This window comes from Hippopotamus amphibius, chromosome X, assembly GCF_030028045.1.
Source record: "Hippopotamus amphibius kiboko isolate mHipAmp2 chromosome X, mHipAmp2.hap2, whole genome shotgun sequence".
Lineage (NCBI taxonomy): Eukaryota > Metazoa > Chordata > Mammalia > Artiodactyla > Hippopotamidae > Hippopotamus > Hippopotamus amphibius.
In genome coordinates this window covers 96,995,833-97,022,989 of record NC_080203.1, presented here as the reverse complement: position 1 = coordinate 97,022,989, position 27,157 = coordinate 96,995,833, and the positions used below count along the sequence as shown (strand labels likewise).

The 27,157-nt window shown below is 40.9% G+C and overlaps 1 protein-coding gene across 1 annotated transcript; it reads right to left on the bottom strand.

Annotated features, from left to right (window-relative positions):
- Positions 1-15,830: 15,830 nt before the first annotated feature.
- Positions 15,831-18,000, bottom strand: LOC130841532 (U4/U6.U5 small nuclear ribonucleoprotein 27 kDa protein-like). The gene is made up of 2 exons (XM_057717657.1): positions 17,859-18,000; positions 15,831-16,522 (listed from the first exon to the last, which is right to left on the bottom strand). Exons 1-2 carry the CDS (start codon positions 17,998-18,000, stop codon positions 16,053-16,055), a joined length of 612 nt encoding a protein of 203 aa, XP_057573640.1. The 3' UTR covers positions 15,831-16,052.
- Positions 18,001-27,157: the final 9,157 nt, after the last annotated feature.

Below are 27,157 nucleotides of genomic sequence, written 5' to 3'. Positions count from 1 at the left end.
ATAAGGCAAAGGGGAGGAGACATGTCCTCTCAAAGTCATACTGGGAGCATTGTGTAACAAAATTATTTGACCCTCTAGGAGAACATACCTGTGTTTGACTTTATTGTTTACTATCTGATTAGAGCCCAAACACTGTGAAGTTATATGTTAACTTGGAGATTATTTTCGTCTGATAAAAAAAGATAACTCTAAAGGTTATGGTTTTATTGCCCTGTGAGTTATTTAATCAATTTTGCATCTTACATAGCCCTTATTCTAATGTATTCTATTACTATCTATAGACACCCAGTCTATTAAATACTCTTTGAACCAACTTTACAATCTCACTGATGCCCTCACCAATAAATTGAATAAATCTTTGATACATGTTTATTCCATATTTATGTGAGTTTAATTTTTAATTTTTTGAAAGTTATGTTTTGACATACTTCACACAATTTTGCATTGTATGTTTTACACCTAACGTACCATCAGCTAATTTCGAAAACTCAACATTCCCCAAATGTTGGCGACTTAAGTTGCTTCTCATCCTTAGCTAGTACAAACAAGCTTTGCTGATGCTATTCACTTTTAACTGTAGTTCACATGTAGCCAAATGTTTGTGGGAAGAAGAATGGTATAAAGTTTGCCCTTGGCCTTCACCTTGCATATTCAGGATGGTCCTGCCCTCGTTTTCTTCCCTGTCCTACTGTCATCTCACCTCACCCCCACTGCAGCTAGCAGGGTGTTCCTCTGGGACTTACAGCCAGTTTGGGGCATGGTCAGGTTGGGGCATGGCCTGAGCACACTCCTTGCTATCAATAGCACCTGACATAGAGTGAGTTCTCACTATATCCAGACACTGGGCTAAGTGTCTGATGTGTGTTATCTCTTCTGGTCCCCATGACTAAGAGCCGGTCAGTCAGGTCCTGTTATTATCTCCCTTTTCTTCCCGAGAAGAGGCTAAGTTGGGATTTAAACCCAAGTCTCACCATAAAGTCTGTGCTCTTTTGCACTGAGTTGGGAATTGACTGTATATGTACTAAATACCCGAGTGAAGGACTTCCTAGGTGCTGCAGTGGTTAAGAATCCACCTGCCAATGCAGGGGACATGGGTTCGAGCCCTGCTCCGGGAAGATCCCACATGCTGCGGAGCAGCTAAGTCCTTGTGCCACAACTATTGAGCCTGTGCTCTAGAGCCCGTGAGCCACAACTATTGAGCCCAGTTGCCGCAACTACTGAAGCCCGCTCGCCTAGAGCCTGTGCTCTGCAACAAGAGAAGCCACGGCAACGAGGAACCCGTGCACCGCAATGAGGAGTAGCCCCTACTTGCTGCAACTAGAGAAAGCCCGTGTGCAGCAACGAAGACCCAAAGCAGCCAATAAATAAATAAATAAGTAAATTTATTTAAAAAAAGAAAACCTGAGTGGACAAATAAGTGAATGGTCAAAACACTCCTGAAAGGGCTCAGCTGGAGGTTCAGAGTAGCCGAGTCTCACCAGCTGGGTGCGATGCTTGCTGGGGATGCCTCCTCAGGCCCCTCCCTGGCCCCTCTATATGCTCTGCTCACTTGCCTTCTAGTTATCGACTTTAAAAAAAGCACAACCTAAAAGTTGAGAATTATGTTTTTATTTGGCGGACTTGCTGAGGATTTAAGCCTGGAAAGTAGCCTCTCAGATAGCTCTGAGGGACTGCTCTGAAGAGGTAGCATAGGAGCCAGGATATACAGGAATTTTTGCAACAAAAACCAGGTAGTGGAAACATTAAAAGATAACTGTTAATTAAAGAAAAAACAAATATCTCAATGTAATGAATTTAGCACTTTTCTTTGTATGGGAGGATGCAAGAATCGGGGCTCATTGAAATTGATTCTTTGATATGCACCTAAATTATCTAGGGCCAGCATCACTTTTTCCTTTCCATCCAGAATCCCCTCAGGGTGCAAACTTGGGGCGGTTGCAACAGCTGGTGGCTTGATGGCTGCAATATCCTTTGTTTCCTGATATGGTGATGACATTTTTCATCCACAAAGCTCAGGGGTTGGCAAACTTTCCTAAAGGGCCAGACAGTAAATATTTTAGGTTTTGCAGGTCAAGTATAGTCTCTTTCACGTATTCCTTTTTTTTTAACCTTTTAAAAATGTGAAAACCATTAATTAGCTCATGGACCATATAAAAACAGGCCATGAGCCATATTTGGCCCATAGGTTTTAGTTTACTAACTCCTGTTCCAGTGTTACCGAGTCCAAGCACTCTCTGCTGACCGCACAACAGGCCAATAAATAGGGAGACAAGGTGTTGAAGCAAGGAATAGCAACTTTATTTGGAAAGCTGGGCATCCAAAAAGATGTCAGACTAGCATCCTAGAGTACCATCTTGGTTCCCCAAGGCAGGCCCTCATGCATGCCTATGGCTATAGACAGAACAAAAGCAATGGAAAGCAAAGGTCAAAGTAAAAGAAAGAGATCCAGCACAGAGTCAGATTTAGTTCTTCCCTGTGACATTGGGTCACTGATTCTCCCTGCAGATTTGTCTAATCTTCCGTTAGAGCCAATGACTACATTCTTAATTTTGGTTATTGTATTTTTTAGTTGTAGAATTTTTATTTGGTTCTTTTTAATAGCTTCCAGTTCTCTGCCAAATTCTTAATTTTGTCTTTTATCTCCTTGGGTATAGGAAAGAATTATTTTAAAGTCTGCATCTCATAATTCTAATATCTACCACCCGTGTGGGTCTGTTTCTATTTTCTATGATTTCTGCTGGCTTTTTTAAAATGGTATCTTTCTTATATGTCTCATTATTTCTCGTGAAATGGTGGACATTGTATTTGCAAAATTGTTTTAGAAACGATTTGATGTATGGATATTCTCTCTCTCTCTTTTTTAGCTCTTTATTGGAATATAATTGCCCCACACTGTTGTGCCAGCTTTTACTGCACAACAAAGTGAATCAGCTGCACCTATACATATATCTCCATATCCCCTCCCTCTCGTGACTCCCTCCCACCTTCCCCATCCCAGCCCTCCAAGTCATCACGCATCATCGAGCTGATCTCCCTGTGTTATGCAGCAGCTTCCCATTAAGCCATCTATTTTATGTTTGGTAGTATATATATGTCAGTGCTACTCTCTCACTTTATCCCAGCTTCCCCTTCAACGCCCCCCGCCAGATGTTCTCTTCCTCCAGAGAAGATTTATGTTTACTTCAGTGTGGTATCTGAGCACGCCAGCAGTTTGGGATGCCCAGAATCACTAGCCAAGTTCAGCGATTGAGATGATTCCAGGCTGAGCTATAGCTCTTGGGAGAGTTTACCTCTGGTTATAGGATGTAACCCTTTGGGGTAAACACCCAAGTCTTCTCCTGTTTCCTTGCCAGGTTCCTTAGCTTGGCAAGACTGTGAAAAGTTCTGCTCAGCTTCTCAATTTCCCTACTGGAATTAGTATAAATGCCCAGGGGCAAACAGCTTCCTGGGCTTCTTTCTCCCAAATCCTGTGCAAGTAGATCTAGTTAGCGCTCTAGTGCCTTTACATAGAGCATTTCTTATTCACCCATTTTCTCTAGTTGTCCTGAAGCTATGTACGTGGGCCAAATCCCCTAGTCCACCATTCCAGAAGTGGGAATCTGGAGACAAATTATCTATGCAAAGGAATTGGGACCTTATTATTGAAAGAGTTGAGAAGAGGCTTATACTGTCCTTCAAAAATTCCAAAGAAGATAGAACAAACAAACGAAGACCCACTAACACATACCTGCTAATTTGGTTTAAATTTCCTCTGTAGCATATTTTAATATACAACAATTGTTGAAATCTTTAATAAATAAAAACATTTCAAGGTTATTATTAATTATGTATGTTATGTTCTAAAATCTACAAGGAAAGGATTGACTGTATATTTTGAAATTCTTGTTGAAAAATTAAACAAATGAAAATACTTTCCTTTGTGAAACAAAAATTTTCCACTGTAATTTTAACCAGAAAGCTTCTTTTTTTAATGAAGATTATTCTTTAATATAGTAATTTTTTATAAATTTATTTATTTATTTATTTATTTTAACTTATTGGCTGCATTGGGTCTTCGTTGCTGTGCACGGGCTTTCTGTAGTTGTGGAGAACGGAGCCTACTCTTCACTGCAGTGCACAGGCTTCTTATTGAGGTGGCTTCTCTTGTTGCAGAGCACAGACTCTAGGTGCGCGGGCTTCAGTAGTTGTGGCGCGTGTGGGCTCAATAGTTGTGGCTCACGGGCTCTAGAGCACAGGCTCAGTAGTTGTGGTGCATGGGCTTAGTTGCTCCACGGCATGTGGGATCTTCCTGGAGCAGGGCTCGAACCTGTGTCCCCTGCATTGGCAGGCAGATTCTTAACCACTGTGCCACCAGAGAAGCCCCAGAAAGCTTCTTGAATTAAAAAAATACATAAGGACTCCATATGGAAGGTCATTTTTCTCTACTCAACCAAATAAGGGCTATTCATATATTCTCCATACTCACTATGATGCTTGGGCAGATTTTGCTTCATAAAGTCTTTATCAGCATCCTGTTCTCTTTCTGTGCACAAGTGAAGTGGGCTGTTCTAAGGATCCAACAGGACATAAAAAGTGTGATACTATCTAACATTACTGGGAGAAAAAAAACCAAACACTTAACCTTCACTCCTAAGTCAGGGTGAGGCCCTGATTAGGGAGCAGTCTTAACCATATCGGTCATGGGCACTCTCCAGCCTGAGAAAGACTAAAACACAGCAAAGGTACCCCAGACGCTGTGGGAAGGAATCTACACAGTGTTGGTCCAGCAATGGCTAGTCTTGACTTCTGTCCCTCTTTGAGGGAGACTTGACAAATGTGATCTTTATCATTGCTGAAAGAAAATCTCTTTGTTTATGAAAATAAAGGCTAAGATAAAAGGTTATTATCCAAGCTCTGTGACCTCTTTCTCCTCACCCAGCCCAGTGATTGGAGGGTGGAATGTGATGCATGAAATATCCCAACTTTCCAAGGACTATTTTAACCCACACAGTTTGCCCTGCAACTTCCACCCATCTGCTTCTCTTGTCCACTAGCTATTACCTCTGATTCTGTGATACTGGTCAAAGTGGATGGGTGTGGGTCCCATCAGGTAATTTGGATTTGCTGAGCCTCCCTTGTCATGCCCAAGCCACGCCTTCATCCTTTTTTTGAGAACCACTGGTGTGATTTTTCATGGGTTTTCCTCTTTGGGGCGGTCTTTCTTCCTGGTCTATATTTGCCTGGTCATTTTAAGATGGGCAGAAGTTTCCTAAAAACTTTCCCTTCCTTAACATCTGATGTAGGTCAGAGCACCTGCTGTGTAACAAGGCTGTTCCGTGTCTAGGTGAAGTGGATTTGCAAAGATGCTACTTTGGCAGACGAGAAGAGGTAGAACCTGAAGCAATGTTCCAAATCTGTTTTCTTTATTTGGTATCACTCAGATTCGGGTTGTTTTTTTGTTTGTTTGTTTGTTTCTATTTTAAAGATATGATTTATATACAGCAAAATTCATGCTTTTTGGTGTAAAGTTCTGTGCCTTTTGATAAATGCATACAGTTGTGAAATTATACTATAACTAAAATACAGAAAAGTCTCATTGCCCCAAAGATACCCTCAGGCTCCATTGTAGTCAACCCCTGCCCCTACTCCCAGCCCCTGGCAACTACTAACCTGTTTACTGCTCTTGTATGTTTGCCTTCTCCAGACAGTCAAGGAAATATCAGGTTGGCCAAAAAGTTTGTTCGAGTTTTTTCAGATTTTTCTGTAGGATGTTACAAAAAAAACCCAAACGAACTTTTTGGCCAACCCAATAGCATAATAGAATATGTAGCTTTATTATGTCTGGGTTCATTCATTTTTGCATAATACAGTCCTCCAGGTTTTTTCATGTATCCGTAGTTTGTTCCTGTTTTATTGCTGAAGAATATTCTATGACATTGATGTACTCAGTTTGTATAAATATTCATCCATTGAGGGGTATCTGGATTACTTATAATTTTTAGCAATTATGAATAAAGTCTAGGTTTATTAATGAACAGGTTTTTGTGTGAACATAAAATTTCCTTTCTTTACGGGCAACATCCAGGAATGAGATTGCTGGGTCACATAGGAAGCGTATGTTTAATCTTTTGAGATACTGACAAACCATTTTCCAAAGTGGCTGTATCATTTTGTTCATGTGCTTATTTGCCATCAATGTATCTTCTTTAATGAAGTGTCTCTTCTAATTCTTAGGCCATTTATTAATTGGATTATTTGTTTGTTTTTTTATTGACTTCCCAGAGTTTTTTTTTTTTTTTTTTTTGAGAAATAACCTACATACCTTAAAATTTACCCTTTTAGTCTACAATTCAGTGATTTTTGGTATATTCACAAACTTATGCAATTATCCATACTATATAATTCCAGAACATCTTCATCACCTCAATAAGACCCCTTAGCTACTAGCAGTCACTCTCTGTTCTCCCTTCCCTAGCTTCTGGTAACCACCAATCTATTTTCTGTCTCTATGGATTTACCTGTATTGGATGTTCCATATGAATGGAATCATATAGTATGTAAACTTTCGTGTCTGGCTGCATTCACTTAGTATAATGTTTTCATGGTTCAGCCATGTTGTAGCCTGTGTCAATACTTCTTCCTTTTTATGGCTAAATAATAATCCACTATATGGATATACCACACTTTTTTTATCCATTCATAACTTGATGGACATTTTGGGTTATTTTCACTTTTTTACTATTATAAATAATGTTACTGTGACTATTCATGTACAAAGTTTTTTACATGGACCTAAATTTTCATTTCTCTTGTATACTTAACTAGGAGTGGAATTGCTAAATCATATAATAACTCTCTTTTTAACTTCTCAAATTTTTCTACAGCAGCCGCACATTCTTTCCAGCAATGTATGAGGGTTCCAATTTTTCCCCATCCTTGTCAACACTTGTTATTATATGTTTTTTTTATTGTAGCCATCCCAGTGGGTGTGAAATGGTATCTTATCATCATTCTGTTTTGCATTTCTCTAATGACTAATGTTAATAAACATTTTTTCATATGTTTATTGGCCATTGTGTATCCTTTTTTCTGGAAAAAAATGTCTACTCAAATCCTTTCTTATTAATTAGGTCTTTTTTTTATTATTTAGGTTTAAGAGTTCTTTATATATTCTTGATACAAGTCCCTCAAATATATGATTTGCAAGTATTTTTCCCTTCCTGTGAGTTGTCTTTTCACTTTCTTGATGGTGTCCTTTAAAGCATAGAAGGTTTTAATTTTGACGAAGTCCAATTTATCTATTTTTTCTCTTTTTGCTTTTTCTTTTAGCATCATATCTAAGAAACCATTGCTTAATCTAAGGTCGTGAAGCTTTATGTCTGTTTTTTTCTAACACATTCATAGTTTTAGCACTTATGTTTAGGTCTTTGGTCCATTAACTGATAGGTTTTCATATGTTGAACTATCCTAGGAGACTGGGATAAATTCCACTTTGTCATGGTGTATAATCCTTTTTTGCCTGTTGCTAGATTCAGTTTGCTGGTACTTTTTGTTCAGGATTTTTGCATCTATATTCATAAGAGATATTGGGTCTGTAATTTTCTCTTCTTGTGATGTTTTTGACTGGTTTTGGTGTCAGAGTAATCCTGGACTCATAAAATGATTTGGGAAGTGCTACCTGTTCTTTACATTTTTTTGTCTTAAAGTCTACTTTGCCTGATATTAATATAGCCACTCCAGCTTTCTTTTCATTATTGTTTGTGTGGAATAGATTTTTCCATTCTTTTACTTTCACTGTGTCTGTGTCTTTCAGACTATGTGTGTCTCTTGCAGACACCATAGAGTTGGATCACATTTTTCTTATCTATTCTGCTAATCTCTGACTTTTGATAAGATTATTTCCAGGGAATTGCCAGAAAAATTCAGATAATGGCAATTCTACTAGACTGGGGCATTTAGGGAGCTCCAAAATTCTTCTGTCCCCAGTGGCTGCTAGGTTGCTAATTTTCACAGCTCCTTTGTTGTGACACTGTTGGATTTCAAGACTTCCCGAGGAGCTGGGAAGAGGAAGACGTTATGAGGCAAGTTAAAGTACCACAAAGCTCCCTATTCTTACTGAGATTCCACTGTTTTTTCTTGAATAAACATTCCTCGAATTGTTGCAAGCCCTTAGTTCCTTTTTGGAGTTCTAAAAAAGTTGATTTTGACAATTTTTATCAGTAGTCTCATTGTTCTTATGGAGGAGTGGATTTTCGGAGGTCCTTACCCCACCATTCCTATGGATGTCACTCCTCCAAATCTGCTTTTTACCTAACTGCCCACAAAAGAAAATCTGTCAAATATTTATTTTTTATGAAATTTTAAAGTATCTATCTACTTTTCTGTTCTGAAAAAATAAAACTGAAAATGCCTTAAAGGCAGACACATTTAGGAAATACAAAGAAATAAGGCACAGAGAATAAATTTTGTATAAAGCAGAAAGGTAAGGAGCAATTTGCAACTAGAGCAAAGCAACCCATATTTTCATTTTGTACTTTACAGAGTTCAACAAATTAATGCACCCGAACGCCAAACTCCCTGAACATTTTCCTTCTAGCACCTGGATCTTCCTAAGATACTATACTCGTTTTCCATTGCCACCATACCAAATTACCACAAACCTAGTGGCTTAAGACAACGCCATTTATTTGCTCACCGTTCCATATGTCAGAAGTCCAGGCAATCTCAGATATTTCCTCTGTTCTGGGCTTCAGAAGGCTGAAATTAAGGTGTCGGCCAGGTGGCATTTCTCTCTGGAGGCTCTGAAGAATATTCCTCTTCAAAGACCACTGGTGGAATTCAGTTTCTTGCAGTTGTAGGACTGCTGGCTGTCACCTAGGACTATCCACATTTCTTGGCTTGTGGCTTCCTTTTGACCATCTTCAAAACCAGCATTAGTGGACTTCCTCGGTGGCATAGTGGTTAAGAATCCACCTGCCAATGCAGGGGACATGGGTTCGAGCCCTCGTCTGGGAAGATCCCACGTGCCATGGAGCAACTAAGCCCTTGCACCACAAGTACTGAGGCTGTGCTCTAGAACCCATGAGTCACAACTATTGAGCCCTCGTGCCACAACTACTGAAGCCCGTGCACCTAAAACCTGTGCTCCGCAACAAGAGAAGCCACCACACTGAGAAGCCCATGCACCACAACAAAGAGTAGCCCCCTGCTCTCTGCAACTAGAGAAAGTCCGCATGCAGCAACAAAGACACAACACGGCCAAAAATAAATAAATATATTAATTAATTAAAAAAAACAGAACCCAAAAACCAGCATTAGTACATCAAGTCCTTCTTGTGCTTGGGGGTCTCTCTGACTTCCTCTTTTGCCACCAACCAGAAAAAACTCTCTGTTTAAAGAGAGTCACGTGATTAGATTAGGCTCACTGGGCTAATCTCCCTATTTTAGAGCCAACTGCGCTACATAACATAACATAATTAGGGAAGTGATCATATTGTATTCACAGAATCTGGGATTGGGGCATAGAGTCTTGAAGGAGCCATTCTTGGGATTCTGCCTACTTAAATGAAAGCTGGTTTGTTCGCCAAATAACTGGTCTAAGATTGAAGGCAAAAGATATTCCTACACAGAGTAAAATTTTCCCCAAAATTTTTACTCTAGAAATTTGCAAACATACAAAAAAGTGGAAAGAACAGTATAATGTACACATATATATCTACCAACTAAATTCAAGAGTTAAAATTTTGCCATATTAGCCTTTTCTATCTACATACAGGTATCATGATATCACACTCCTGAATATTTGAACATGAGTCTCTGAAGAATAAGGACGTTTTCTTATATCACCACGATGCCATTATCATACCTAAGAAAAGTAATGACATTTCCTTAAAATATCTACTATGCAGTCCATTTTCAAAGTTCTCCAACTGTCTAAATATGTTTCATATAACTTGTATTTCAAAAAATGATCCAAAGTTTATGAAATGTATTTGCTGCAATTTCTTTTTTGTGTCCTTTAACCTATAACTAGCTCCATGTCTTTTTAATTTGCATTTCAATGACTTTGAAGAGGCAAGATCAACTTGTAGTCCTGTAGAATGTCTTCCATCATTCCGGATTTGACTATTTCCTTGTGGTATCATTTAACTTGTTCTTCTAGCCCCTGTACTCCATGTAAAGGTTGAAAGACAATAGTATTTCATAGATTATGCTGCTTATTTCATATTGTATCATAGTAGGAGTACAAAACGTCAGACTGTCACACTCTTAGGGTCGTTAGGTTTGATTCCTGACTTAAAGTGACAATCACCAGATTTCTCCATCTCAAAGGTATGAATTTTCCTTTATCACCAGCATATTATCTCTGAGGTGACAATTTGGCACCATGCAACTGTCCAGTTCACCAACAACCTGACACCTAATGGTTTTGCCATCCATTGATAATCCCTTCCTGAATCCATTGTGTCACTAGGGTTTGTACAACGGTGATGTCCTAATTTGATCATCCTTTACATTTATCAGTTGTAATTCTTCTGTAAAGAAGCGACTTCTCTCTTCAATTAGAACAGGAGAAATACTTAATTTTTTCTCAATACAAATCTGCAGAGAAAAAGTTGATGTAAAATGCATCTTCAGTATTCACAAATGAGTGTTTTTTTCCCTTTCTTTTCTTCTTTTTTATTATCAATATAAAATATGAATTTTATGCATTTTATTTATTAATTTATAACCGATTACATTTATTTATTTATTATTTTATTTTTAAAAATTTTTTGGCCATGCCACGCACCTCGTGGGATCTTAGTTCCCCAACCAAGGATCGAACCCGGGACATTGGCAGTGAAAGCACGACGTCCTAACCACTGGACCGCCAGGGAATTCCCAACGATCAATTATGTTTATTACTGTTATCATCATCATTATCATTAATGTGCGGCTGAACCACTTTGACTCCATTTTGTCAGCTTCATCTTAGGCCTATAGTACTACCCCCTCCCTTTTACCGCATAACTGCACTTACTCATGAGGCATGCACTCAAGCCAGATAAGTTCCCTATCAACTTTGACTCTTGCTTTCATCTGATCTGAAAAGTGAAAGAGTGCCTTTTGCTGATGCAGATGGTTAATGGTCATGAGACCCCCTCAGGGGAAGGACCCCCCCCACCTCAGTTCCCATCCATGTAGGTGATGCTTCTCACTTGGTAGTCAGATTCTATTTTTAGCTTTGGCCCCTTTAAATTCCTCTGTACCCCTTTCATCAGTGTGGTGTGCAGCTTCGAGTGCCTCTGGACCGTCATCTGCCCAGTCCTGCCTGTATGTAAGTTACCCACAATAAACTTCACAATTGCACTTTACGGAGTAGCCTGCTTCATTTTTCAAAGTTCCTTCCCATTTTGGAGGATATTGTCTCCACCTCCCAACAATCATCATTATCATTACTTGATGCTCAAATTGCTCAGTCAAATTGGCCAGTGGGAACCCCTTCAATATGATGCCAATATCATTTTGAAATGACTCCATTAATCTTAGAGCGTTTTTGTTTTGGTTTTGCTTTTTGACACGCAATCCAGGCTCATCTTAGACTTATCCTGCCTTAGATCTGGAATCACCTATCTCCATAAGAAGCTTTGATTCCTTTTAGTGGGAAATGGAATTCAGAAACCAAGATGTAAGTGCTAAATGTTCTCATTGCTGTTGGGGACACAGACATGGAGTCTAGACCAGGGGTCAGAAAACATAGCAAACTGTGGCCCTTAAACCACTGCCTGTTTTTGTAAGCAAAGTTTTATTAGAACACAGTCACACTCATTTGTTTACACATCGTCCGTGGCTGCTTTCATGCAACAAGAGCAGAGCTGAATAGTTGCAACAGAGACAATATGACTTGCAAAGCCTGGACTATTTACTATCCAGCCATTTAAAGAAAAAGTTTGCCAACACTGGCATAAACATGTAGAAATTATATTTTGTAATAAAAGCATTCCATGATTATGTTTTTAATTCAAATTGGACTTCAAGTGTTTTCTTGACAACTTTGATTTTTATATTTGTTTCTCTATTTTCTTAACTGAAAGCCTTGATTCTTAATAACGGGGACATAATTACATATTTTGCTTTACCCTATAACACATAAAAATAGTTTCCAAATTGCAATGTTAACATTACTTCTGAAAATAAAATGAGGAAGGTTTGAGATGTGTCTGTAGTCTTTTATGTCTTTATAATATATTCCACCAAGAATGTACATTGTGCTCAAGTCACTTAAAATAATTCTTTTCTCTGTGGGTAATGCTACTGATTTGGTATACTCTTAGTTTCATCTGTTCCACTTTATTTTTAATTTTGGAGGTTCCTTTATATTCCTTTTTATGTTGATATTATTTTGAAATATGTAAAACACAATTCTAATAGAGGATTTTAACAACCCTATTAGAAATTAATAAATTAAGACTATAAAACACTAGTAAGAATATAGAAGACTTGGACAATACAATTAACAAGCTTAAGAAAGTTACCCAACTCATTTTATGAAGTTAATACAATCTTGATACCAACAACAAAAAAGAGAGTATAGGAAAAGTATAGGCCAATCACTCTTACAAAGACTGGATACGAGCCCCTAATCACAAAAAGAAAATTAGCAAACCAAATCCAGTAGTTTGAGTGTATGCTAGATAAATATTTGATAGATAGATGATAGATAGATAGACAGATATACCCAGAGGCAGTATGACTTGGAAGCTGAAACAGTAGCTTATGAAGCCAGAAAGTCTACGTCTGAATCTCAGACTTCATTAATCACCATCTGTATAAACTGGGGTAAGTCATTTAACTTTTCTGTTCCTTAGTTTCTTCATCTGAAAAATGGGGATAATAATAGTACCTACCCCATAGGGTTGCTGTGAAGCATCAACCAATTAGTACATGTAAAATACTTCACAGACAGTGTTATATCCGTGTTAGCTGCTATTATTGTTTCTATTTTTATTGCTCCCCATAGAGTGGTTGTGGCTCATGGTTTCTACCCAGAGTTAGCTATTCTTGAGGTGAAGGGCACCAGTGGTATATAAGCGATATAAGACTAGGTTAACAGGCCCGACGTGAAAACAGGAACATGATGGGAACTTCCCAGAGTGCAGGGTGGTAGACCCCACCTCCTCAAATCTGTCTCATTCCCTTATAGGGACAACACTGACGACAGCAAGAGGATGAACAGATGGAGCGTGTCACCTGAGTTGCCCAGCCAGTGCCCCGTGTCTAGAAGGCAATGGAACACAGTGTTCAGGAGAGAAGGATTCAGACTGCCTGAGTTTAAAACCTGGCTCTATTGTAGTCAACGCATCACCTACTCTAAGATTCTTCTTTTTTTTTTTAAGCAATTAGACATATGATATGCATGTGTTGAAAGACTGCGTGTTTATTTTTTATAAATTTATTTATTTATTTATTTATTGGCTGTGTTGGGTCTTCACTGCTGCACGTAGGCTTTCTCTAGTTGTGGTGAGCAGGGGCTACTCTTTGCTGCAGTGCGTAGGCTTCTCATTGTGGTGGCTTCTCTTGTTGTGGAGTACAGGCTCTAGGCTTCAGTAGTTGTGGCACACAGGCTCAGTAGTTGTGGCTCACGGGCTCAGTAGTTGTGGCTCACGGGCTTAGTTACTCTGTGGCATGTGGGATCTTCTATGACCAGGGATCAAACCCGTGTTCACTGCATTGGCAGGGGGATTCTTAACCACTGCACCACCAGGGAAGTCCCATACTGCAGGATTCTTAATCTTGCTAAGCGTCAGTATACCCATCTCTAAAATGAGAATTATATTAGTATATACTACCTCACTGAGTTGCCAGGATTGAATGAAATAATACATGTCAATCACTTAAAACAGTGCCTGAGTGTTGGCTATCATTATTGTTCTCAGCATTGTTTATGAACTTGTCACCGTGGAGGCAGGCCATTAGTGAAGAGGAAAATTAGAAACTTGCACTCAGCTGAAAGTAACTCCATGCTTGTTCTGCTTTTGTAAAATATGCTTGCTGCACTGAGAAAAACAAACAGAAAAAAAATCCAGGATGACCTAGCAATCCAATGTAACCATAAGATGTTTGGCTAAAAATGGAATGTTCTGCACCTGCTCTTGTAAGTTTCTGTTTGGAAACTTCTGTGCTCTGTAAACCAAGTAACCAATCTCCCCATGCTAACTGCAAATATGTGCACTGACCCCTATAAAAGTAAAGCTCACCCTGAGTTCGGGGCCCAGAACTTTGGAGTGTTAGCTCATCTGGGGCCGCCAGCTTAATAAACCTGAGTTCTCCAACCCTCCGAGTGTGGTGCTTGGTTTCTTGAGGGACCGATTTCTGCAACATTAACAATGAGGATCATTTTCCTCTCTCCTGGTCCTGAGGAAATGCCAGTGGCGGACAACAGGAGAGATTTCAGCAGCCTAACCGATTCAGAAAGTTAGAACTGGAAGGGTCCTCAGAGAGCATCCCTCCATGCTCTCCTCCCTGCATTGGGATGGTGCATGCGGGCCAGGGCGCTCTCCAGGCCTAAGGGGGCGGGGCGGGAGAGTGAGGCTGAGCATTTGGCTTCAATTGCTCAGAAAAGGGAAATCTGATAAGGCAGATTGCTCCATGGACTCCTGTTACAGCCTTGGAGGTCTTTTCCTCCTCAGGCAGCAGCTCTTCCTTTCAATCACGTGCCTTGAGAGATACCGGCTCCTGATCAGTTACACAAACCAGGGGCTGCTTCTCATTTTTCTTCTCTTGTTATCCACGTCAGACCCTCAGTATTGCAGTGGGCAGCTCAGCGGGGCCTCAGATGATTTCCAGAGTTCCCTGGGCTTGGCAGGAGTCTTAGCTGCAGATGACAGAAAGCCAACTGAAATCGCTTATGCCAAAGAGGATTTGTTGAAAGGACACAGCGCAAAGCTCCTAGAATCAAGCGATTTGCTCAGCAAACAAGAGTTGCAGAGGCAAAATCAGGACAGCTCCAGGGACCTCATACATTGGAAAGAAGTTCCTCAAAACCAGTGTGCTGTCTCTGCATCTGTCTTCTGTGCTTCTCTCTGCATCTGTGATGTTCTCTCAGACCAGCTTTTACCCAGAGGCTGAGACCAGGGCCCTGGCAGCTTCGGGGATCACATCCATTCAGTTTCAACCACCTAATAGAAAAGTGGCATCTTTCTTCTGCTCTAATTAAAAACTCCTGGAGGACGCAGGCCTGGCTTAGGTCACAAGCTCATCCCTGAGTCCTATCACTGTGGCCAAGGAGGGGGTCTGTCAGAAGGTGACAATTCCCCTTTGACCCTAGGGTTAAAAGAGCATCTTCCAGAAGAAAGCAGAGTCTCGCATCAGAAGAAAGGAGGGCACTGGGCAAAAGGAATGAATAGATAACCTTACAGTCTCATTAGAGACAAAAATCAAAACGTTTCCACATAAGTGACTTTTCTAGGTAACCGAATGTTATCCCTTTAAGTGCTAAAGCGTGTTCCTTTAGATCATTTTCTATAGTCTCTTTTTAATATGGCAGAAGCGATTTTTTTCTGCTTTTATAAGAAGAGTGTCCTGAACAAAATTTAACCCTTACTTGTAGTAAGGGTTATCAATGATTGGATATCAATAATGTTCTCCTGGACCATTGAGGCCTGTAGAGCTTATTTGCCTCTATGCCATCGTCACATGTGTTGATTTCTGAGGTCATTTCTTTTTTCTTTTTTTTTTTTTTAGAAATATTGCTTTATTTGAGAAACTTACTTCCAAACTACTCTTATGTGTTTTAAAAAGTCATAAAGAGCATCCAAGAAGAAAACAGATGCAGTTTCCATAGGAATAAGCACAAAAAAATGGGGTTGAGGATTGCCCCAAATGATATGTCCTAAAGGAAAAAAATGTAATATTTAACCTTCTTTTTTTGAGGCAGGGTAAGTGAACTCCACACATCATAAATAAATTTTTCTTACTTTACAAGGAGGAAGGACTGTGATCCTGTTTTTGATGCATATTAAATACAAAATACAAAATCCACTGTTCTGATCAAGATGAGGAAAAAAAATTATTCTTCAACATTTCAATTCTCATGCAATGAAATCCAAAGGTCTGTTGAATCCACCTTTTCGATTCATGTACTGCCTATACTTCCTCTTCTGAGACACATTTATGACATAGGCATTTACAGAGCCATCCACCTTTTTCCCTTTTGTGGAGTCAAAGGAGGCAAATCCCATTAACTTCATCATTTCTATTTCTTCCTCTGTTTTGCCCTCTAAGTCTTCCTCAGTTATCTGACGTTCTTTGCTCTTTGTTTCTTTTGTTTCTTTCTTCTCTTCATCTCTTCTTTCTTTTAGTCGAGAAGGGGAAGGAGATGTGGATCTATGTCGTCTTGGGGACCTGGAACGTCTTCTGTGCGGGGATCGCGAGCGGCTTCTTCTCCTATCTCGCTCTCGGGACCGGGACCTTTCTCGGCGCCTGCGTTCTCTCTCCCGGGACGTGGACCGGGACCGCCTACGCTCTAATATAAACACAAAATTGCAGAGCGGAAAACTACCTCAAAAATCCATTGGATGCTGCGCCGACCAACAGTAATATAATGCGAGCCATTTCCCTCCGCGGGGAGCGGCTGCGGCTGCGACCCATTCGGAGCCCTCCTGCAGCTCACGCCGCCCCGGAAGCGACTGTCTGAGGTCATTTCTTAGTTTTTGGTCTGATGGTCTCAGATGTTATTCCTCACTGCTGTCACTGTGTCTACCTCGAGCATCTTTTCCCCGTAAGCACCTCCTCCCTTGCTAATTTGCTAAGTCTAATCTACCACGGCTTGGGAAATCAGATGACCAAAAATGTTACAATATTGTGTAAAATATTTGCAAATTCAGAAGCTAGAATTTACTGCTCTGTGAAGAAATAATCTCTGAGAGAAAGCTGGGGAAGTCGTCCAATGAATAAATTATGAGAGTTCCTTAACACTCATCCAAGTATTTCTACACACTTGCCATTTTCTCCCCCAGGTTTGTTTGTCTCAGTTCACAGATGTATACTAGGTGGTTGAGTTACCAAAAGTATGATTTTATAACAGCTGAGGTATTTCTTGACTTCTTTTCTTCATACTGTCTCTTTTCTAGATTACATGCTCTTCTTTCCATTTTTAAACATCCATTTGTCTGTGAGTCCTCACTCCACTATTTTAGGCCATTTCCAAGAAGTCAAAAACATGGACCCCTCCCTGCCTTAAATCAGCAAACGAACATGCAGGAAAAAAATAGCATTAAAATGTACACTGACCCATCGGCTTCCTGTCACGGAGAGAGAAAATTATATAAAGATGAGTTTTTCTGTCGATAAATCACTATTAAATGCTATGATTTCAAAATGAACATGGGCAGTGCTGAATTCAGGAAACGGATGAAAACATTTCCTTGTGGGAAAAGAAAGCTTGCAACAACCAAAACTGACGTGGAATTGAGAAAAGATCTGAATTCGAACACACGGATCCTGCTTTTCCCGTAGATAATAAAAAGAGGGGGAAAAAAATCAGCCCGCTTCAATGCTACTAAATGAGAGTTGATTGAAATATTATGGCCTACATGTCCCAGATATGAAGACCCACTCTGAAAACTTCATATCCAAAAATAACAAGTCTGGCTCTGTTTACACCCGGCTAAACAAGTCAGTTCGGCGGATTCAGAGGAAAATAAAACAGATTGTATGACAGAATTAAGTAGGTATTCCAGTTCCTCAGCTGTGTAATAAATCACCCCAAAACTTAGTAGTTTAAAACAGCAACATTTATTTTGCTTACAAATCTGCAATCTGAGCAGGGCTCAGTAGGGACAGCTTGTCACTGTTCTGCTCCGTGTCAGCTGAGGTGACTCAAAGGCCGGCTCCACTTGGCATTAGCAAGGGCAGCTCAAAGACTGGGGCCCGGATCCATCCAAAGCTCACCCACTCATGTGTCTGGAGGTTGATGCTGGGGAGACTCACATAGCTGTGGGCTGAGACAGCTGTTTCTCCTTGGGCATCTCTCTCCATCTCTATGCAGTCCCTCTAGCATGAAGGCCTCTGGCAACCAGACTTCTTATATGATGGATCTGGGATCCAAAGGCAAGTGTCTCAAGAGAGCAAAAGGCTGGCAGAAGCTGTATTACCTTTTATGACCTAGCATCAGCAGTCACTCAATGTCACTTCCTCCACGTTCTATCCATTGGAAGTGAGTCACCATAGGCCAGCTCACATTCAAGGGGAGGGGATAGAGTCCACCTTTGTGGCTATAGCGTCCAAGAATTTGTGGGAAAGGTTTTTTTGTTTCCCGTAAGTTTTTAAAATTGAAGTATAGTTGATTTACACTGTTGAATTAGTTTCAGGTATACAGCAAAGCGATTCATATGTATATATTCTTTTCCAGATTCTTTTGCCTTATAAGTTATTACAAAATATTGAGTATAGTTCACTGTGCTGTACAGGAGGTCCTTGTTGTTTATCTATTTTATATCTAGTTGTGTGTAGATGTTAATCCCAAACTCCTAATTTATCCCTCCCCCGCTTTCCCCTTTGCTAACTGTAAGTTTGTTTTCCATGTCTGTGAGTCTATTTGTGTTTTATATACAAGTTCACTTGCATCATTTTTTTTTAAGATTCTATATATAAGTGATATGATATTTGTCTTTCTCTGTGTGGCTTACTTCACTTAGTATGATATTCTCTAGGTCCATCCAAGTTACTGCAAGGAACATTTTAAAACACCAGTCAGGGACTCTGTCTGCCTGAGGAAGGGACAACAGCTATTGCTGGAGCAAGCTTTTTCATATGGCAACTCCAGACCTAATTCCATTCCCTCCTAATCACTCCAGCCAGTGAGCAACTCTTCCTAACATCTCTCCCAAAATGCATCAACTTTCATATATGTGCTGACTAGGCACGGGTTTGGGAATGAATCTGAAACAGAGGAAGAGAAGTGGTGACTGGGCTAAGTTTAGTGACAACCCCTTCCCAGAGGCCTGGCAGTGAGGCAGCTCTGCTCAGAGCAAGGCAGCCTCGTAGCACCTCCATTTGAATTTCATCAGAACAAGATCCTTAGAGCCAAGGCCTACATGGAAGCCACAGTGGTGATAATTTCAGAGAATCCAGCAAGGAAGTGAGAGAGCTCAGGTGCCCCAGAGTCACCAAGTGGTTCCTTCATAGTCACTTACATTCACGATGCAGGGGTTCTTAAAAATAAGAGCAGGACATCCTAGGTGGCGCAGTGGTTGAGAATCCGCCTGCCAGTGCAGGGGACACAGGTTGGATCCCTGCCCCAGGAGGATACCACATGCCAGCCGGCGTAGCAACTAAGCCCATGTGCTACAACTATTGAGCCTGCGCTCTAGAGCCCGTGAGCCACAACTATTGTTTTTTTTTTTTTTTTTTTTTTTTTTATTATTATTTTATTTTATTTTTTTGGGGGGTACACCAGGTTCAATCAACTGTTTTTATACACATATCCCCATATTCCCTCCCTTCCTTGACGCCCCCCCCTCGATTCCCCCCCACCCTCCCTGCCCCAGTCCTCTAAGGCATCTTCCATCCTCGAGTTGGACTCCCTTTGTTATACAACAACTTCCCACTGACTATTTTACAGTTGGTAGTATATATATGTCTGTACTACTCTCCCGCTTCTTCTCAGTTTCCCCTTCACCCCCCGCCCCCTCCCATACCTCGAGTTCTCCAGTCCATTCCCTGTATCTGCTTCCCTGTTCTTGTCACTGAGTTCATCAGTACCATTTTTAGATTCCGTATATGTGAGTTAGCATACAATATTTGTCTTTCTCTTTCTGACTTACTTCACTCTGTATGACAGATTGTAGTTCTATCCACCTCATTACATATAGCTCCATCTCATCCCTTTTTATAGCTGAGTAATATTCCATTGTATATATATGCCACATCTTCTGTATCCATTCATTTGTTGATGGGCATTTAGGTTGCTTCCATGTCCTGGCTATTGTAAAGAGTGCTGCAATAAACATTATGGTACAAGTTTCTTTTGGGATTATGGTTTTCTTTGGGTATATGCCCAGGAGTGGGATTACTGGATCATATGGTAGTTCTATTTGTAGTTTTTTAAGGAACCTCCAAATTGTTTTCCATAGTGGCTGTACCAACTTACAGTCCCACCAACAGTGCAGGAGAGTTCCCTTTTCTCCACACCCTCTCCAACATTTGTTGTTTCCAGACTTTGTGATGATGGCCATTCTGATTGGTGTGAGAGCCACAACTATTGAGCCCATGTGCCACAACTACTGAAGCCCGTGCGCCTAGAGCCCATGCTTCACAAGAGAAGCCACCACAATGAGGAGCCCGTGCACCACAACAAAGGGTAGCCCCCGCTTGCCACAACTAGAGAAAGCCTGTGTGCAGCAATGAAGGCCCAACACAGCCAATAAATAAATAAATTTATCAAAAAAAAATAAGAGCAATCATAATAAATGCCTTAGAGTTGTAAGTTAGTGTGGGCTTTGTAAAGTATATCCACATAAATCCTCTCATTTTCTCCTCTGTTGTGGCAGAAATTTGATTACTTCTCCTCTATCAGGTGGCAATAGAGACCACTATCAAGTTCATCTTTCAGGAGGAAATTGGATCAGTCTTTGAAAAGATGGCTTCCTATGTCGAGGGAGGCTCAGGTAGCTGCTTGCAATGGTGATTTCTGTTGAACAGGGTGAGTTACCAGTATTTTCATGAAGCTCTTTTGGTACCTAAGCTAGAAGTAATTGCTCCTTTCTCTTCACTCTCATAGCACAATTATCACAGCTTTATTTCACATTTATTCTCTTCTGGGAGCCATTTTGATTAGCTCTTTTCACATCCCTGTGCTCACTAACAATTGTGAACTTTCGAGCATTAAGAACCATTTTGTTCCATCTTTATTCCCATGTGATGTCTTGCATGTGTATGTTTGTTGATGAATGAATGTATAAGTGTGTAAGTGAATGGTCATGAAAATGTATTATATAGAACCTTAGAACATAAAAAATGTGAAGATGTTAATTCAGCCATAAAAAAGAAGGAAGTACTATTATATACCACGACATGGATGAACCTTGAAAACATTATGCTAAGGGAAAGAAATCATTCACAAAAACCCACATATTGTATGATTGCATTTATAGGAAGTGTCTAGAATAGACAAGTCTTTAGAGATAGAAAGTAAATTAGTGTTTGGTTGGGGTGGTACAGGGAATGAATTGAGGCGAAATGGAAAGTGACCCCTAATGAGAAGGGGGTTTCTTTGGGAATGACAAAATTGTTCAAAACATTGCTTGCAAGAATGGTTACACAACTCTGTGAGTGCACTGAAAACCACTGAATGATATATGTTAAATAGGTAAATTCTATGGTATGTGAATATATCTCAATAAAAATATATAGCTATAACATATGTGAAGGTGTATGAATATCACACTCGTAAACACGAAAGATGTCTCTTCTAACTAGAAACCACTAAGAAAAAATTAAATGAAAGCATATTATCTTCTTTATGTATCGTACGAAGAAGCAGGTCAATATCACCATCCATCTGGACCTAAAGATTATCATATTAAGTGAAGTAAGTCAGAGAAAGACAAATATCGTATGATATCACTTGCATGTGGAACCTAAAAAATAGAACAAATGAACTTATTTACAAAACAAAAACAAACTCAGGCGATAGAAAACAAACTTACCAAAGGGGAAAGTGGGGTAGGGGAGGAATAAATTAGGAGTTTGGGATTAGCAGATACAAACAACTAAGTATAAAATAGATAAACAAGTATATAGTGTTACTGTATAGCACTGGGAACGATACTTAATATCTTGTAATAAACTACAATGGAAAAGAAAAAATATCACCATCTATCCTACATCAATATTTGCAACATTGTCGTCAACAAAGAACAGACTTTTAATATTTTATAGCAATTTTATGACCATCTCATTGGAAAATTGCATAGATATGAAAGACTCATTGTTTTAATAAGCTGGATTTATGGAAGACATTTCTAGCATCAAATGAAGAGAAGCCTCATCATACTTTCGTGGTAAATGACTTTTCATATAGCCAACTCAATTATTGTGGTTCTGAGACACTGAACCCAGAAAATCATGGCAGAGTCAGGAATGCTTGATTTGTAGGATGTGAAATGAATGAATGTCTTTACTTTGAAATATTGTGAAAACCAAAGATAGACAACCTATTAACTTTGGGAAGGAAGAAGACTCAAAGGCCAATGAAATGAGACTAATTCTTCACCTCATGGGCAAGGCACTGATTGCCCATGAAAAAAGCAAATCATGGGTTCCGTGACAAGGACAATGCCACTCACTCTATAAGCAGAATAGGGGATGGTTTGACTTTTTCAAGGTAATGGGGCCCTGAGTGCCTGTTGGTGTAGCCTGGGGCAGGGAGAAGGAGGGTGGGCTTCCGTGCCCCTGGATCCCAGCGATGTCCATTCTAGCTCAGTTCCAGTAGGGCCACAGTCCTCCCATCCCCCTCCCCTGGAGCCAGCCTGTCTGCTTTCTGATTTTCAATGCACAGAAACAGTCTCATTCAACTACCATGCAAATAGAAGGATCTCACCTGCTTATAAGGAACATAAGCTTTTGCTCAAAATTAAGCACCTCTGGGAGAAAGGGATAGGGCAAGGCAGATGTCACTCCTCTTCATCCTTGGGGAGAGATGGGCCCTGAATAAATAGAAAGAAGAAAATGGGAAGATCATCCTCGATTTGAGGATTTGTTCCATACGTAACTTGCATTGAGTCATGCCCCCCAAAGGAAGAAACAAGTTTCATTATGGTGAGGAATAACAGCCACACTCCAGACCCTGAAAATTCACCAGAATCCCAGAACTACTTCCTTCCCTCCCTGACAGTTTGAGGGTCCTTGGAGATCCCACTCGCTTCCCGTGAGTTTCCTTCTCTTTCCTACCGTCCATCTTCTCATGGCTTACATGCTGACACCTACCAAGCCAAGAGGCGGGTGCACTCCCTGGCTCCTAGGTTCTCACTTTCCTAACCATGCTGTGCTGCATCTTCACCTGAAAGGGAGGGAGAGGGCTCATCCCTCCGCAGGGTATCTTTGTTCATGGGCACAAGGCAGAGCCCAGCATCCCTATCCTCAGGCTCTTCCAAAAGCCCTTGAGGCAGAGGACCACCACCTCCGTCAGTCTCTCCATTTTTTCTTAGAAACCTAGATCGAGTCCCTTGAGAAGTTCCATCGTGAGACAGCGCAAGGAGCACTGCTTATTGCTGACAGTGAATGTGAATGTCCTGTCCGCACGATGTCCCTTGCCTCAGGCTGTGCCCTGGCTCTCTCCCCTCAGTGTGAACTCCTGATCTATCCATAAGTGTCCAGGACATTAAGAGGTGCTTGGTAGGCTCCAGATTTGGGGGTCTTATAGCCCTGAAGGATGGCAGGGGGCAGGTCTCAGGAGCCATTAGCACCAAGAGATATATTGCACCCACCCAGAACAGACAATTCCAAGGGGCCAGCTGACATGAGCAGGGGGGGCTATGCCAGGGTGCAGGAGCCTAAGGGACCTGAGAAGGAAGATCTCAAGGCCTGAAAAAGCCGGAAGGAACCCCATTCAAAGCAGTCCATCCAGACATGTGGTTCTGGGGTGGGGCTTCAAAAGCAGAGGTGGAAAGCCACAGGTGTGCCTGGGAAGACCAGCCAACACTGGGAGGGGAAGGATGTGAGCCTGGGGACAAGTAGCACAAGGTGTAGCCATATGTAGGTATGACCCAGTAGGCAAGGCAGACCCTAATACAGGACTTGGTCTGCAGAGGCTCTTTCTTCCAGGCTTGGGTAGTGCTGCAGAAGGGTGTGTGACAGCTGTCCTTGTTCAGGTTTCCCCAGTGGCAGAGCTTGAGACAAGGATTTGTTTGCAGGTCGTTTATTTAGAAGGTGAGCCCAGGAACAAGTGTGAGGGAGTGAGGAGAATGGGACAGGGAAGGAGAAAAAGCTAAAGAAAGGATGCCTTGTTGAGCTGGTTACCACTGTGGACTCATTTTCACTGGGAACCACTGATGATTCATGTAAACTGAGCCTCAGTCTCATCCCTCTGGAGGATAAGACGTGAGATCGTTTATCCTTGGACTTCAGTCTCCCACTGGTTGGTGGATACCCCTGGGGCTTTACCTCCTCTGAATTTCTGAGCCAAGTTCACTAAGCTTTGGTAAAAGCCTTAGAGAAGCTAAGAGGCCCTGGAGCTCAAGGCTCATCGGTGCTGACCGCAGCTGAAGTCAGATAGGCCAAAGGGATGTGATACAAGATACAAAAAGTATCCGCCACAGCTTCCTGTGCAGCCTTAACAGGCCAAGCACACCGAGCCCGGAAGTGGCTGGATCTGCTAAGCTTCCAATGGCATGCAGTTGACGTGCCCACCCTGGCCCTGCAGCTCCTTATGTTGCAGAAATCGGTCTGTTGAGAAACCAAGCACCACACTCGGAGGGTTGGAGAACTCAGGTTTATTAAGCCGGCGGCCCCAGACGAGCTAACGCTCCAAAGCTCTGGGCCCCGAAGTCAGGGTGAGCTTTACTTTTATAGTGCACATGTTTACCGAGCACAGACGTTTCCAAACAGAAACTTACAAGAGCAGGTGCAGTACATTCCATTTTTTTTGCAAAACATCTTAAAGTTATATTGAACGGTTAGGTCATCCTGTTTTTCCATTTTTCTCAGCACAGCAAGCATATTTCACAAAAGCAAAACAAGCATGGAGTTGTTTTTAGCTGAGTGTAAGTTTCTAACTTTCCTCTTCACTTACAGGGGCCAAAGTTTGCCAGTGGAGGGGTTTCCCACCTCCTTCTCAAGGAGATTGTATCCCATACAGTCTTTTTGGGCACTATGTCAGTGAGAGCTGTCTGGATCAGCAGGTGTCCGTTGGGCAATCTGGTCCCAACTCATGTATTATTTTCTTTCGCCTGTCTGCAAAGTTTCAGATAAATGTGGTTTTACTCCGGAATTTGTAAAACCTCATTATTTCTCCTGTTGTTTAGCCTGCTTAGTGTGTAAATTCCTTGCCAACAAGCATAAAATAGCATCTATCTTACTCATCACTGTATCTTCAGTGCCCAGCTCTGTACCTGCCTGCCACTTGGTAGATTTTTAGTAAATATACGTTGAATAAATGAATGGACGAACAAATGAATGAGTGGCTAAATAATACTTGTGTCACATTCTGACTCCCTTTTAATGCCTTAAACATCCTCTTGGCTTCTATCCACCTTATGGAATTCTTTTTTTACTTTGATATTTTCTTCCCAGTGTTCGGTCCAGGTTCTGCCACCTCACCACAGGACCTGAGTTCACAGTCAATTGGCACTTGGGACCAAAGAGCTGGAGTTAGGGAGGAAGTTGAGCTGAGGAATACAAGACCCAGGGCATCATGGCATTGAAGCTCTTGGGTGAGAGAACGGGGAAGGGGGCCGCTAATGCCTGCCTGAGGATGACTCTAGTGATAGTTGACTTGATGGCAAAAGTAAGATTGTGTGGCCCCATCATCTAGACTCTGCATACGTATGATGGTCTATAGCTGGGATCCTCTTATAAATCACACAACTTAGAAAAACAATTCAAGGGATCATCTTCTCAATTCTCCCAAAGATGGTGCATAACTAGTTTCATTCTAGAGAGATTGGAGAGAAATTCGTTTATTACATACAATGGATGCCCTAGGGTTTAATTCTTTCACAAGACTCTAGCTGAGAAAGTTTGGTCTATACTAAGATTTTCTTTCTGGTAATAGACAGCGCCTTCTCACCTTTCCAAATGTGACAGGCACAGCTAAGTTTATACACAAATCCAGGTGACCTGATTGAGATCACATAGGCCATACCACTTCCGTCACCCAGTGCCCTACCATGACCATTCCCTAGGTCATGAAGAACTCCTGCAAAGAACAGCCTTCAATGGCTACACAATAAATTCTTCACACGGATGAACCAAAGTGCTTCCAACTATTTCCCTGCTATTGGACATCCTGACTGCCTCCAATTTTCCAAAAAGCTTTTTTTTTTTTCTTATTTAAATGAAAGCAACCCCTGCAACAGTATGGCGTTTGGATTGGAAGAGAGAGAGACTCAAGAACACTTAGCCAGTTATTACAACGGCTAAGAATGAGATCTTGACTCCAGGTGGAGGCTGAAGAAATTGAATAGAATAGACCAAACCAGATTTGCAAGAAAAAAGACATCTGGGCCCTTCGAGATAGATGTCCCTTTTACTCCACACCCATAGCTCTCAAAATTTAGTTTTATGTCGTGGCCATTTAACCAAGGTCTACTTCTTTAAAACCTGCCTTCTTGAAACTTAGCAGAGCAGCCTGGTTTCTGGGCGATTGCTTCTTCTCCATTTTCCCTTTGAGCAAATGCAGACTGCTGTCTGTGGCTCACTGACTCCTTGGAGGGCCTCTGCCATTGGGCGTCAGCCCTGAGGACAAGTGGAAGGCTGCATACCTCTTCCAGAAGCCAAGGCTGCTGGAGGCGAAGCGCTCCCATTTTCACCAGAACTATTCATATCACTAAATGAAAAAAAAGAAATTATGTTTTATGATTTTTCTCTACAGAAAGGCATCACTCTTACCAAGAGAGAATCTACTACCTTAGGCATCTAAATGTTTTCCTTAAGAGAATACCTTCATATCTAAGAGATGAGAGTCAAGAGACTGGATTTTGGATATATTTATTTGACTTTTTAATAATACCTATGTTTTAAAATTCAGATTTAGAGATGCTGATTCTTAATATTTTTGTTTTATATATATATATATATATACACAAAGTAAAGATACTTGTGAGAGTACATGTGATATTCACCACATCCCTACATTGGAAGCCTATGCAAGATTCTAAAATGTGTCTTAACACCTTGCCAAGCAAATAACATGAGCCTCATAGTGAACTCAGAAATCTGCTTTGCTCTCTTACGCTTCCGTCAAAACAGATTGCTTTTCTCGAACATTCTAGGATTTGGTTGCCATCAGACTGTCACTTAGCTCTTCAGCCTTGAGACCTTCCCTCAAAGTAGCAACCATATGCTGGAAGGAAAAAACAATTCTTCCAATTATTTTCTATGTTAATTGTATCGCCTTCTTTCCAGAAAAATTTGATAAAAATTGATTGTCCCTATTTTCAGGTGTTTGAAACAACAAAAAATTCTCTCAAGCCAT

Excerpts from the sequence above, each read along its gene's own strand:
- LOC130841532 (XM_057717657.1), bottom strand. The coding sequence starts at position 18,000 with ATGGAGAGAGATGCCCAAGGAGAAACAGCTGTCTCAGCCCACAGCTAT. Across the intron at positions 16,523-17,858 it reads GCTGCCCTTGCTAATGCCAA|GTAGTTTTCCGCTCTGCAAT; the intron begins GTGGAGCCGGCC and ends TGGATTTTTGAG.